A 13441-nucleotide genomic window follows, 5' to 3' on the forward strand; every position below is an offset into this window, starting at 1 on the left:
CCACTGATAAGCTTTATATCTTCTGACTTTTGTTTGCCTCTGTCTCTCTCTGTGAATGAGGTGATCCATGTAATTTCCAACATCAATGAAAACCAGACATCTTACAGTGGTCTCTGGCACAGAGAGAATACTCAACAAATAGATTAAATGATAAAACTGTCATTCTGCCTGTGAATCACTGAATCACCCCAGATAAACTGGCAGGATGGTCCAAATAACCAATTGGAACCAGAATTCCAAACACTGACAGCTCTGTTTCCTGGGAAAACCCTCCAAAGCAGAATGGCACTCCTGTATTACAATGAAACACTTAACTTAAGACCATCTTCTTTATTAAAACAACAATTGCTACAGAGCTCAGATGTATTTCCACCTGTTTATACACATTCGTTGATCACACGTCTAACAGAAAGGGCACTAGATCAGATTAACACATAACTTCAACACATGTTCAACTTCGATGTAATTGATTGCAAGAACGTGAAACTCACTTTGTCAGGCTTATAATACTAACGGTTTCTGCTGAGAGTCTGCTGATGATTGAGTGGTACTGATACAATATATGATCCTAAACTAAACCTAAACATACCGCCATACTGAAAACCTGATGTTTGCCACCACCATCACTGAAGATTTTTATCCTGTGTAATATAGATAGACAGACAGAGAGAGAAACAGATAGATAGACAGACAGATAAATAGACAGACAGTTGTTCATACAAAAATCTTACTGGATTACTATATTTTAAAACGAACTGTAAATCAATTTAGAAATTTTAAACTGGTATTCCTGGTATTTTACTGGCACACTAAAGAAAACAATACAAAAAATACTTTGCAAAGCATCTAATGTGCCTACAACCTTTGCACAGTACTGTATATATAGACAATTGGTGGCTGACTAAATACTTTTTTTCTCCACTGTACATACATACATATTTCACTGAATATAGTCATATGCACTGACGTATATATACATATGTAAATATGTACATATATACATATACTCACACAGAAGGGACACTCTATACTGAACCCAAAATTCCTTACTAATTCCATTCCATCTCTAGCCAATGCTTACCCCATTGACAAAAAAAAAAATGTCTTCCACCTCTTTTCCTTTAGCATCCACAAAATTCTGTCAAGAGACTTTGGGAATAGCATTAATACATAAACTTATTGTAGAAACCCAGGTACAGCTCTGTAAACAGCGAAAAGCAAGTCACTTACATTCTGAGTCTGACCATGCTGTATGAACTGGCAAAGTTTATGCCAAGCACACACTGCCTAGGCCCAGACAGCAGCAGGCATTTACCTACTGTTGCTCTTTATTTCTCATCAGCTCCTAACAATTTTTTTTTTAAATGCCTCCCTAAGGAAAATAAACATGATTCGGCCCAGTGTATACATCTGTCCTTCGAAAAGAATATAAAATATCTAACTGTTTAAACAGCTGTGAGGATACTCTGTCCTTTTGAACATTTTTGAGAGACAAGCACTGAAATAACACAGTTCTTAGAGTCAAGGCCAAAGGGTCAGATATTAGACAAATGACAGATCTCTTTCTAATGACACAACAGCATGTGTGAGAGGTTGTGTACCGGTTATCAGGCCACATGTATCTAAACTCTGATTTACAGTTCATGAACCTAAATTATTCTCAAGCATACTGCAACACCCATACTTACTAATTATGTTACTAATTATGTTAAAGATAATTTTTTTTAAACACACAAACTCTTTTTGAATCTTAAAGAAAAATTAATATAATAAATCATATTATCATATTATATATATATATATAAACACAAATTTTTTTGAAAGGACAGTATGGCCCAATATGCAACTGCATGCGTACACATATACAGTACACACTCACATACACAACCAAGTATAATTTTGTGTATTGAGGTGTACGGATATGCGGTCTATCCACGCATTCAAAAAGGAGCATGTCGGTAACCCACTTCTAGATGAAGTGAAAACTTTTCTAAAAGAACCTTGATGTAGGGCTCTTTTTCCCTACAATATCTCTTCTACCTGTCAAAGTCAGTCATTATTTTTCCTATTGACATTCGTCTCTGATATAGCGTGGCTCATCGGCCCTCTCTGTCGTGTCTTTCATGTTGCAGGTTCTACCCCTCCACCCCTACGAGGAGTTCTGATGTCCTATGAATTTAAGCTTGAGCGTCTCTTTTCCCTGTCCCACCGCACGGCACGAACGTGGGGTCCTTCGCTTCGGTGGCCAATTACAGAGCAAGGTAATGAGGAGCCACCTTCTCCTTACAGCCCAGATTGACACTCTCTCCCACTCATTTGTCAACAAATCAGGATGGATGGCGTGGGGGTGATATTGAGCTGGAGGTGTCGCACTCAGCGACGCGGTTGCCGAGCAGCATCTCCTGCTCGTTATCATTGACAAGTTGTCTGGAGCGGAGAGATTTGCGAATCCTTCGCCTTTGTCATCTCAAGAACATTTGTTCGTGATTCAGTACTTATTCCGGTTATAGCCTACTTGGGTAGACTAGGCCTACTTTTGGCATTTATCTGTGGACTGCATGGGACTTATATAAGAAAATCAGGAGCTGTAAGTTACACTTAACTCATACAAAAAACTTAGTTTTCAGAAAGTCACGCATAAAATAGTTGCAGATATTAGTCTCCTCTTTGGCAGTCCCGTATAAATGAGTATATTGTTAAAAACATTCCAATAGCACCAATAATTATTTAATAATAATAAAAAAATAAGGTAGACATGTTAGAGATGTGAAGCAGTGAGCTTTGCACATGCTCAGGACATATAAGTGCTCTAGGCTGCTGTCCCAATCCCATTCTCCCTTTTCCTCTCTCACATCTGCTTTCCTGTCTGCACTATACTGCCCTATAAATAAAAGGCAAAAAGACCCCCACAATTCTATTTAAAAATTTTAATATTTAATTTAATATTATAAACATATATAAATAAATAAATAATTAAATATATTAAATTTTTTTAAAAATATATAATTTATGTAAAAATATAAATCTTCAAAACAAACTATATACATATATATATATATATATATACAGTATATATATATATATATATATATATATATATATATATATATATATATATATATATATATATATATATATATATATATATATATATATATATATATATATATATATATATATATATATATATATATATATATATATATATATATATATATATATATATATATATATATATATATATATATATATATATATATATATATATATATATATATATATATATATATATATATATATATATATATATATATATATATATATATATATATATATATATATATATATATATATATATATATATATATATATATATATATATATTAGAGCTGCACCAGTGTATCGGCCAATAAAAGTAATTTATTTCATAATCCGCCCTTGGCAAAGAATCTCATGTGATCTGATATACTTACTTGGTTCTTTGTGCTCCTCTGGGCCAGATGAACCCTCTGCCAACAGCCCAGACAAGCCAAAGAGCTTCTTCCCAGCATCCTCAGCTATCTTCAGGGTGTTTGGTGAACCAGTAGGGACATGAGCACCCCCAAAGTCAAAATCTTTTCCCTCCACATCTGTGTAGCGGAGGTGGGGTGATGCCTCTGGTTCCAGACAGCCCTTCAAGCGCTTGGCAGGGAGGAAGGCAGACTGGTAAGCCCCTGCATCACGCTCCTCAGGTGTAGAGGAGAATGGCCGGAAGGCCCCCACCGCTCCGTGGTTGAGCATACCCAGAGGTGAGCAGTCCAGATTGGGTGGAGCAAACTGTGGGTGAAGGTGGAGTAGAGGGGTGGGAAAGTCTCGAGTAGGAAAGCCTCCTGGCCGATGATACATGGAGGCGAAGGAGTATGAGCCACTGGGGAACGGGAGGTGCATGTCCTTTTCCAAAGTTACCGGCACTCCAAACGGCCGAGGGGGTTGGCAGGGTACAGAGGCATTTCGTCCAGCCTCGGCTGTTGATGCCAGGACCATGAGGGCAGGGGAGGTCAGCGGGCTGGGCATGTAGGAGGAGTTCTCCATCTTAAAGGCTGTCCGATGGAGGTCCATTTGAGCAATAAAGTGTCCACTCAAACTCAGTGTAATGTGATGAAGAGGCCTGAAGAGCACTTGACTCAATGCTTATAGACTTAAGCCTTACAGATCACTCATTCTGTGACGGAAACCTGTTTGCAAAAAGATTAAAAAAAAATGTTGAACCCAAAAACACAACTTCTGGTGGTCAAAAGAAAAGCAGTTAAGTAAACAGGCAGACATTCCTTAAAGTCTATATTTTCATGCAGTCATTTTCTTTCTTTAAAAAAAAAACTGTCACATGACTGCGAAAGAAACATTTAGTGGCTAGAATAAGTAGACCACAAATAAGTCCTTAAAAAATGCCTAACAGTGCATGCAGGACGAATATTATTGTGTGAATTTAAACAACAAGATGATATTTACAGAAGTAGCCTGTCCTTTAATAGCCTATAGCCCTAATGTAAAGAAAAACAAAGGGTGAGCTAATTGATGCTAAATAAATTATCTTAGTAAAATGCATAAAAAAATCACTACATAAAATGATAAGTTTCATTTATTCTTGTTTAGACTACCTGTCTCATGTATGGTGCTGGAGCTGCTGTTCTAAATAGCTCTACACTTCCCTGTAGCTTATGTTTAATATTACTCTTAATTTTGTGTTTGGAAATCCCACTTTAAATAGCTTAAGAATCATGATGCTAGTGAACTTTTTGCATTGCTAATTTTAAATGCATACAAAAATGTAACTAGACATTTTTATATCAATTTAAATACCGAATATATTGTTTTAAATAACGAGCTATTTTTATACACTGTCGGTCATTTGATAATAATTGCGTGTCTAAAGACAACAACAATAGCCCAACAACAGCCTATCATAATAATTATTATTTGTAATAATTATATATCCTAACAACAATAACAATGATAATAAATAAATTCTAAATAATAAAAAAAACTTTAAAACTTAATTCAAATGCTAATTAATTATACATATGGGGCAATTTATTATTTGTGCCTGTCATTGTTTTTATAATATACTTAAAACAAGTACAACACTTTTTTTTTCAAGTACAAAACAATTTTTACAATAGTTCGCATAAGCGGTGTGAGTGATTGTCTTCAAAACGGTGAACAAAGCTTCTAAATATTGCCTTTAAGACGTGATACTGAATCTGAAATCTGCTTTAGACTAAATTCAATCTAAATATTACCATTCGGTTGCTGTCAGATGTTAAATTTATGCAACTTTCTGACTTGAAGGTGCTATAAATTGTTCAGGTCACAGGTGTTAGTCAGTTCTTTGAAAAAATGTAATTGTGCAAGAAAAGTTATGTCATACAACTTTTCTTGAAAAAATTATAAATTTGATACATCTTGCGATCAAAGTTTTAGTGCATTCCGGACAAGTTCACTAATAGTGCTTAGCATACGACAACAACAAAATAAAACTGATCCTTATAAAACTAAACATCTCGCATAACTCAACAAGAAAGACTTGCGAAAACATAGGCTTATTGCCCAAAAATATCACATTAGTTAAATATAGCCTAGTAAACACTCATTGTAATACTCACAATAATGTAGTCAAACATCTTTATCATCTCAGTCGGACATCAAACTTGTTTTATCCAAGCTCGAACGCAGGTGATGCCGGTCAGAAGAGTTCGCCAATGACTGAAATAACTTTTTTTTACGGTTTTGAAAAGAATCACGGTGGTTTAAGGAGTTGAGCGGATTAGTGACAAAGATTATACAGATGCGCGTGTTGTGTCAACATCCGATCCGAGCGCACTTCTGTTAACGCTGGCGAGTCGCTCACTGTACCGCCACGCGCGCGCTCCTTCTCTCTCTCTCTCTCTCTCTCTCTCTCTTTCTCTCTCTCTTTCCTTTCAGCCCGTCCCGCTCTCTTAACTTTAAATTTACCATCTTCCACCTCCCTGTCCGACTTGGATATTTTCTCAAATGTAGATCTCCATCCGGCGCCTCTACAGTGAATGTCAATTTATCGGAGACTTATTATAAATGAACACCAACATTTTTTTTCCCAATGCCTCAAACATACCTTTTGCATGTGTATTTCGAACTCAGTACACTATCACGGGTATCCATCTGCTGGTTAAACGCCATATAGCACCTTTAGCGGGGCATTCAATTGACTTAATCTGCCATCCTTCACACCGAGTAAATTATTGTATTACAAACAGTGTAAACAGTTCCACAAATATAAAATATGTTCAGTTGTTGAATGACAAATTGAGAATTTTTTCCATCCGTTTCAGAATCATTTCTAATTTGTTAATGAATGAGTGTAATAATTTATTATATATGCAGTCTTACAGTCAGCTGACCAATATTAATATAATTAAAATGTTTGACTTGGGCAGCATAAATAAAAACAAACATACATACTCATACATTTACTGAAGACTTTGGCCATCCTGTCTCATAATGAGAAACTGTTCGTATAGAGAGAGGCAACATAAAATAAAGTTACTCTCTCATAAAGAACTAAGGTATTAGCTTGAGTAAATTAAATCACAGTTTAATAGAGGTTTCAGACCCGCTAATTATGACTTCCAAGATCATTAACAAAGTCTTTTAAGTCTCTAGCTTCATAATCCAAGTTCTTAAATGAAAATAAACGAATACATTTGTATGCTAGAAGGCATGTTTTTGAATATTGAGTCTTACTCTTGTTTTTGAGATTAATTTATTCAGTGGTGAATCAAATTACATCAGTTAATTTTGCAAAGCCATGAACCTAATTGGAGTTTAATTGCTGTTTGTAAGTTTTCGGGACAAGCAAGAGAGCAGTGTCTTTTGTCGTGGGTAAAGATGCATCATATAATGTCACGCACTGGCAGAAAGCTTTGTATAAATTGCATATATTTAGTTCTGGAGGAGTTACAAATAAAATGTTATTTTATTTTCTCTCCATATATATATATATACATATATAGATAGCCTATATATATAGAGAGAGAGAGAGAGAGAGAGAGAGAGAAAGAAAGAAAGAAAGAAGATATTGTTGGCAGACTCAGGATGGAGAACTGTAGTAAGTGTCAAAGTGATGAGCTGTCTGCGCTGCCTTACCATCTGTGCATATGTATGCGTGTGAATCAGAGAACTCCCAAAACAGGCAGAAGGCTTGAGTGTGACAAGGAATACAGCGAGACACATTATGGTGTCCATCATTGATCACTTCCTCCCAGGAGTCTTGGCGCCTGCTACCAGGAAACAAATGGTTAAAATATGATACTCCCCTGTTCTCTCCCCCTCGGTGTCCCAGCAGCACCTTACAAATTCACATCATATTCTCTTTCACTCAGAGTATCCCACAACCACATCTCCACAACAGAATGGAAACAATATGGTCTTAAAATCTGACATCATAGAATATTTTCTAAACAAGAAAAGCAACAGAAAAACTTTATTTTCTTTCTGTGCTCAAATAATTTCACATGCATAAGGGTTTCTAAAACGGACAAGGACATGCAGCAAATCAGAGCTTAGGGGGCTGAACAAGAGTGTATGGGCTGTGAAGTGTGTAACAGTGAAAGGCAATGACAGGCTGAGACCCCCAAACCCACTGTCTCCTCCTCCCCATCTCCCTCTGTAAGCTCTGTCGCTCCTCACCACAGAGCTGACATTGACATGACACTCCCAAAATAATGATCAACAAACACTCCTTGGCCGAGCGCAAACGGTCTTCTCCCTTCCCCACAGTGTCAGCAGTGATTAACAAAGACCCCTGCATCACTACAGACAGAAACACCTAACGATGGAAGGTGGAACGCACCGAAAAAACTCAACATGACCAACTTACTTATACGGGGCTACTGTGTTCACACTGTTACCGGAAGCAAAAATACATACTAAACATTGCTTTATAACACAAATGTAGGGGAAATGTGTAGGAAAAGTCATTATCCTCACCCGTATTCATGTCTTCAAAAGCCCTATAGACATACCAGGCCGCACTTCTGTTCACTGACGTTCCTACATGTTACCTTTAGGACACAGAGAATGAGAAAGAATGATATTACATCCCTCCACAATTACCAAGCTAAGCGAATATTAAAATGTCTGGCTCCATCAGTTGAGGCTATCGTGATTGGTATTTTAACCTTTGACTACAGTACAAAGGAACCAGCTCTTGGAACCAATATTGGAAGGACGGAATCTAATTCTGGAATGATCCTTAGTAATGAAGGGGCTGCCGAGGGGGCTGGATAATGCATACATGAGATATTATTTTGGGGCTGAAAGTGTTGGGGCAGAGGGGGCTCTCAGAGAGTTGAATAATCACAGGCAATGAGGTGTAGCCTGTGTGATAGAAACACCTTACTGTCTCGCCCGAGGACAGCACACTTAAATCAAATACAAATGATTATTATGACATGCAAATACCACTTATGTTTTTTGTACATGTGTCATGGGGCTTTATTTTCAGATTTTCAGTGCTGTGTAAAATACTGTCTGTGACTTGAATGGACAGTTTGTCATTGAAGAGCTAAAAAAAAATAATAAAAGCATGTAATATTTTATGTAATATATAAGTGATGTAATATTTTTAATGTTAAATACTTGCTTATAAAACATGCGCTGTTTGAGCATCCTGATCAGTCTAACATACTGTAGCAAGATTGGCTCAACCAGCAGAATTAGTTTGGAGAGACTTCCTGTTTGTCAGACCAATGAAAGACAGGGAAAACTTGTTTGAAAACATTTATTTTTGCAGTTCCATTCTGTGATACTGTTAACTAAAACTATTCAAATGTGTTTTTGTTCATTGAAATAAAGCTGAAATAAATAAAACTAAAACTTTAAAAAAATGTTTCCATAGCAAACAAATGAAATTAAATAAATTGAAATAAAACTCTATAACTCTATATTTAAAAACACAATAAACTAATAAAAATGAAAAAGTACATAAAACTATAGAAACTGTTCTGACAGTGATGTATGTAGAATGATGTATGTAGTCGAAATATGCCTGATAAGCAAATGCACATCAGATTTGAAAGAAATCACTCAAAAAATTATAAAATAAAATAAAATAAATACTGACAGTCTTCTGAGTGACACGATCATTTTGTGTGATGAAAAGACTAAATTTACCTCTTTATTTACTCTCAGTCGAGTCGAATCAAATCAAATAATTGATTACCTCATGTATACAAATCAAATATGGCAGCACAATCAACTAAGCTAACACAAGCACCAACAGAAAGTCAAACAAGTTTAGAACGGCACAAGGATGTGCAAACAACGAGAGAATTTTAACTATCCCTTTAAAACTCAAAAGCCCTCTCTCTACTCTCCCACGTCCACTGTCCCAATTAAACAATTCCGGCTGTGTGAGTGCAGGGGCAGCGGAGACAGGTCTGACTCTGTTAAAGCCACACTCAGCAAGTCTACCGTCGCCCAGGACCTCCACCGGCTCTATTCCCGGCCCCTAATCAGTGTGTGAGCGTAATATCAGGCTGGGTTAGGTGTCACCGTGTTAGAGGCGTTAATGGAAGAGCTCCATCTACTCAGCCGGGAGGACGGCATTACCGCGGGCTGTCACAGTCGACTGAGGACTGGGACAGTATTACTGCTGGTTTTCATACAACGTTGGTCACTAAACTAATGGGGGCCTCGGTGGAGGAGACAGAGCTGGGAGAGATGGAGATGAGATGGAGAGGTGTGGGGGAGGAGAGGAAATGAGAACGGGGAGTGGTAAAAGAGAGGGAGATGGAAAGGAGGAGAGGGTCATCTAGCACCTTCTCCTAATTTGCAGGCTCTAATGTATAGGAGAGTGGGAAAGCTGCAGATGTTGAGAGATTCAATCCGATGTGATTTAAGAGGGTGAATTAATAACTTTCTTGAGAGAGTCGAATCCACAAAATGGTAAATGTTAGGCCGAAGACACTTCAGAACATCCAGCACTTACCCTAACGGTTCACACAACACAATTCGGTGGCATCAGCCTCTGTGAAAGATATCTCTATGCAGGGTGCAGATATGCCAATTCATTTTGTGTCCAAAGATTTGACAAGCTAGACTGAGTCTGAACAGCGTCAGTGAAACGCTCCGCTGCTGCCAATCTCTCTCTCTTCTCCTCCTCCTCTTCTACCCTGACTCCTCAATCTTCTTTTCTCCAGAGATCCTTAAGCCGTTCGCCAAGAAATCGAAAAGTCAAGGCAGCAACAAAGACTGTACTATCGAGGAAAAAAAAAGGGCTAATACCATTTTAAGTGTCGGGAATGAAATGAAAGCCTATATATATGCAGCTTCGGAGCGAGAAATAACACCTTGAGAATGGGTGACATCAAGTGAAAAAGAACTGAGGTGGTGGGGGATCAGTGGCCTAGGCTCAGAGTTGAGGAACTGACACTGTCTCTAATACAAGTGTTTAAATATTTGATGTACTGGGATAAAGAGGGCTCCCCTTTGAATGAAATTGAGTGTCTGCTGGAGAATCTATTACCAAGAGTCTGATGCAATTTGACAGTGGCAAAGCAGCCTGGGTGTTATTCTTCAATGGCTCCCCAATCTCCTTTCATTACTCCTCTTAAATGTTTCTCTGTCGTGCTTGACTTATTTCTGATTACAGCCTCTTTCAAGGAAGGGAAAAGGGGGACAAGAAGGAGAAAAAGCAAAGGGGGGGGGCTGTGATTGCGGATACTTATTCAATCATACAGAAGGGCAGACATTTGTAGTGGTATTATATTTTTCTGTGCAACAGATCTTGTCTGCCGTGTACTGGTGACTATATCTATGGGACGTCAGGAAAAAATAATTAAGCATGAAGAGTCAGTTTTTATTATACAATAGTTTAAAAAAAAATCACACACTACCATTCAAATGTTTAAAGTCAGTAAGTTTTTTTTTTTTTTAAAGAAAGTGATGTTTTTATTCAGCAAAGACACATTGAATTGATAAAAAGTGACAGCAACATTTATGTGACAAAAGATTTCTATTTTAAAAAATGCTGTTCTTTTCTATTCAATCCCGAAAAATTCCTGAAAAAATATTTCACTGTTTCCAATGTAATGTATTTCCAATGTATTTCAAAATATTACTTTTTTTCTCGGATATTGTATTGTTAATCAAATAAATGCAGCCTGGGTGAGCAGTTTATAAAAATTAGGTGTATTTCCTCACATCACATAATTAGTCTTATGGCTAATACCTCACCTGAAAAAAAGTCAACACCACAGAACAGAAGCTGTTTGGTGTATTTGATTTATAATACTCTTAATCCTATAGTATCTTCATACTGTGAATCTCTGGTGCTGTGAGCTGTTGTGCACTATAACAAGCTGCTGCAATAAACATCATTTTGGATTTCTCTCTATCACCCAGCAGCACCTGTTGTGGCAGTTGGAGTGCAGTCAGGCAGTCTACCAGGTGTGCATAAAAAGACAACAGCATTCTCCAGGACTGACACTGATGTATGGCTTGTTAACACTGCCACTTTCTTGTATCCGTCCTGATGCCCATTATGGCAGGCTTCACCCAGTGCTGGGGCGTGAGTTGCCTTTTCTTCAGCAGATCAATAGTTAATGGCACTTTGTTCCACAAACCAGGAAAAGCAATTAAAAGCCATTGATCATGTGCCACATCACTGTCATTAATATGCATGTCTCCTTAACCTTCCATATAGAGGAGTTTAATCTGCCTCCTCTTCCTCTTACCTCGGGGGTGCCAAGGACCCCCAAATAAGATGATCCCCTTGCAAAAGCTTTTGGTTCAAGGTTTTATACATTTTCACATATACAGACCCATTTCGAATGTGAAAAATAGTAATTGTGATAAAGACAACATGCTGTTTCTGAAATTAAATAATTAGTTTCTATATCATTGTATGAAAGCCAAAGCAAATGATTAAAATATTATCTGCAAAATATTTAAATGTGTTAAGTTGACAGCATATATTTTTAGACCTACCTACTATTAGAGAGCTGTTGAATGTATAAAAAAAATCAATTAAATGCTAATTTACGTTTAATTAAACGTTTTCACAATAAATATTATTCTAAAGCAATTTTACAGAGTATTTTGCCAGACAAATTATTTTCTATATCAAAAGGATAAAACGATCTTTATTAATTCCATTAATGATTTCCAAACAAAACAGTTGTTAATCTTTTACATTAAACAAAATAAAAGTAATATATTGAATTCTTAATATGTTAAATTTGGCAGTCCTAAAAAATAATTTTGTAACATTTTTTTGTTTTCTCAAATTTTCTGTGGACCCCCAAACAACCTTTCTCATTAAAAAACATGGTCTAATGTACAATTTAAGACCAGTCTACTAGTTCTTACTGTTTTATCAGCTTGATTCCTGCTTTGCACAGATGTGCTTCTCACATAAAAAAAGCACATCTGGGGTCTGTACAATAAAGCAAGAATTGTATGTGTGTGCAAGAAAATACAATCGCACACACACATTCTTGAATGAACAGTAAAGAAATGATCTGGATCATCACTTTATATACTGCATCCAGTTACAGTCAAATGTAATCCATACAGCACAATGGCCTGTGTTAAATTACATTCTGCCTGCCTCTAAATTCCTCACTGCTCTTAGGAGAGAGAGTCAAAGTGGAAAAGGCCTCTGAACTGCAGCTTGCTACCTCTCGGCGTTGATTTCCTGCCTGTTGTCGCATCTGTTTTTTTACTGACGATACCGTTACAGACGAGAGGTGGCAGATAATCAGCGAAACAAGGCGAGAGGAGAGTCAATGGTGGCCAGCAGTATTGCAGCAGGTCAGATTGGTCATGCAAGGAGGAGGTGATCTAAATTATTTGAATCCAACAGACACAAAATATCTGAATTACATGAAAACAGACAAGGCGAATTATACAGTTCCTTCAGCCATGAACAAAACAATGCGGTATGCATTATCTCCCCAGCGTGCAAAATAGCTTTGGCAGTCCACTCTGATAAGCAAAACCTTAGAATGTTTAATTAATGTATAGAAAGCTTGATGGTGCAATGTAGCGCAGCCATTTTTAACCTTTCCTCTATTTGTTGTTTGACTAATGTAGCAGACATCAGTCTGCTGCTCTTTTTCAAGCTTGTGTAAAATGTTAAGTGGGAGCAGCACCACCAAAGGCGAAGCTATTCCTGCCTAATTACCGCAGTACTAAGGACATTTGCATGTTAGCACATACAAGCTGCTGTGGCACATCACTTCACTGTCATGATGAGGCCCTCGGCCTTTGCCAATGCCTGGCAAGGGCGGCCTCATCGAACGTCACCACGAATTAGTGGAGGCAAACTCTGAGCCTTAAGGCAAAGTCACAGATGGGAGGGGGGTAAAAATGAGAACTGTCAGGAACCTTGTGGTGCACGCCGTACTGACCTGTTATACTG

The 13441-nt window shown here is 37.3% G+C and overlaps 1 protein-coding gene across 1 annotated transcript in view; it reads right to left on the bottom strand.

Annotated features, from left to right (window-relative positions):
• LOC107549863 (E3 ubiquitin-protein ligase RNF220-like) overlaps positions 1-4098 on the bottom strand; it is a 41058-nt gene extending 36960 nt beyond the window's left edge. The window contains exon 1 of the mRNA XM_016231043.1: positions 3474-4098. Coding sequence (XP_016086529.1) covers positions 3474-4098 — 625 coding nt within the window. The remainder of the gene's footprint in view (positions 1-3473) is intronic.
• Positions 4099-13441: the final 9343 nt, after the last annotated feature.

This window comes from Sinocyclocheilus grahami, unplaced genomic scaffold (genome assembly GCF_001515645.1).
Source record: "Sinocyclocheilus grahami isolate Dianchi unplaced genomic scaffold, SAMN03320097.WGS_v1.1 scaffold16.1, whole genome shotgun sequence".
In the NCBI taxonomy this organism is placed as follows: Eukaryota; Metazoa; Chordata; class Actinopteri; order Cypriniformes; family Cyprinidae; genus Sinocyclocheilus; species Sinocyclocheilus grahami.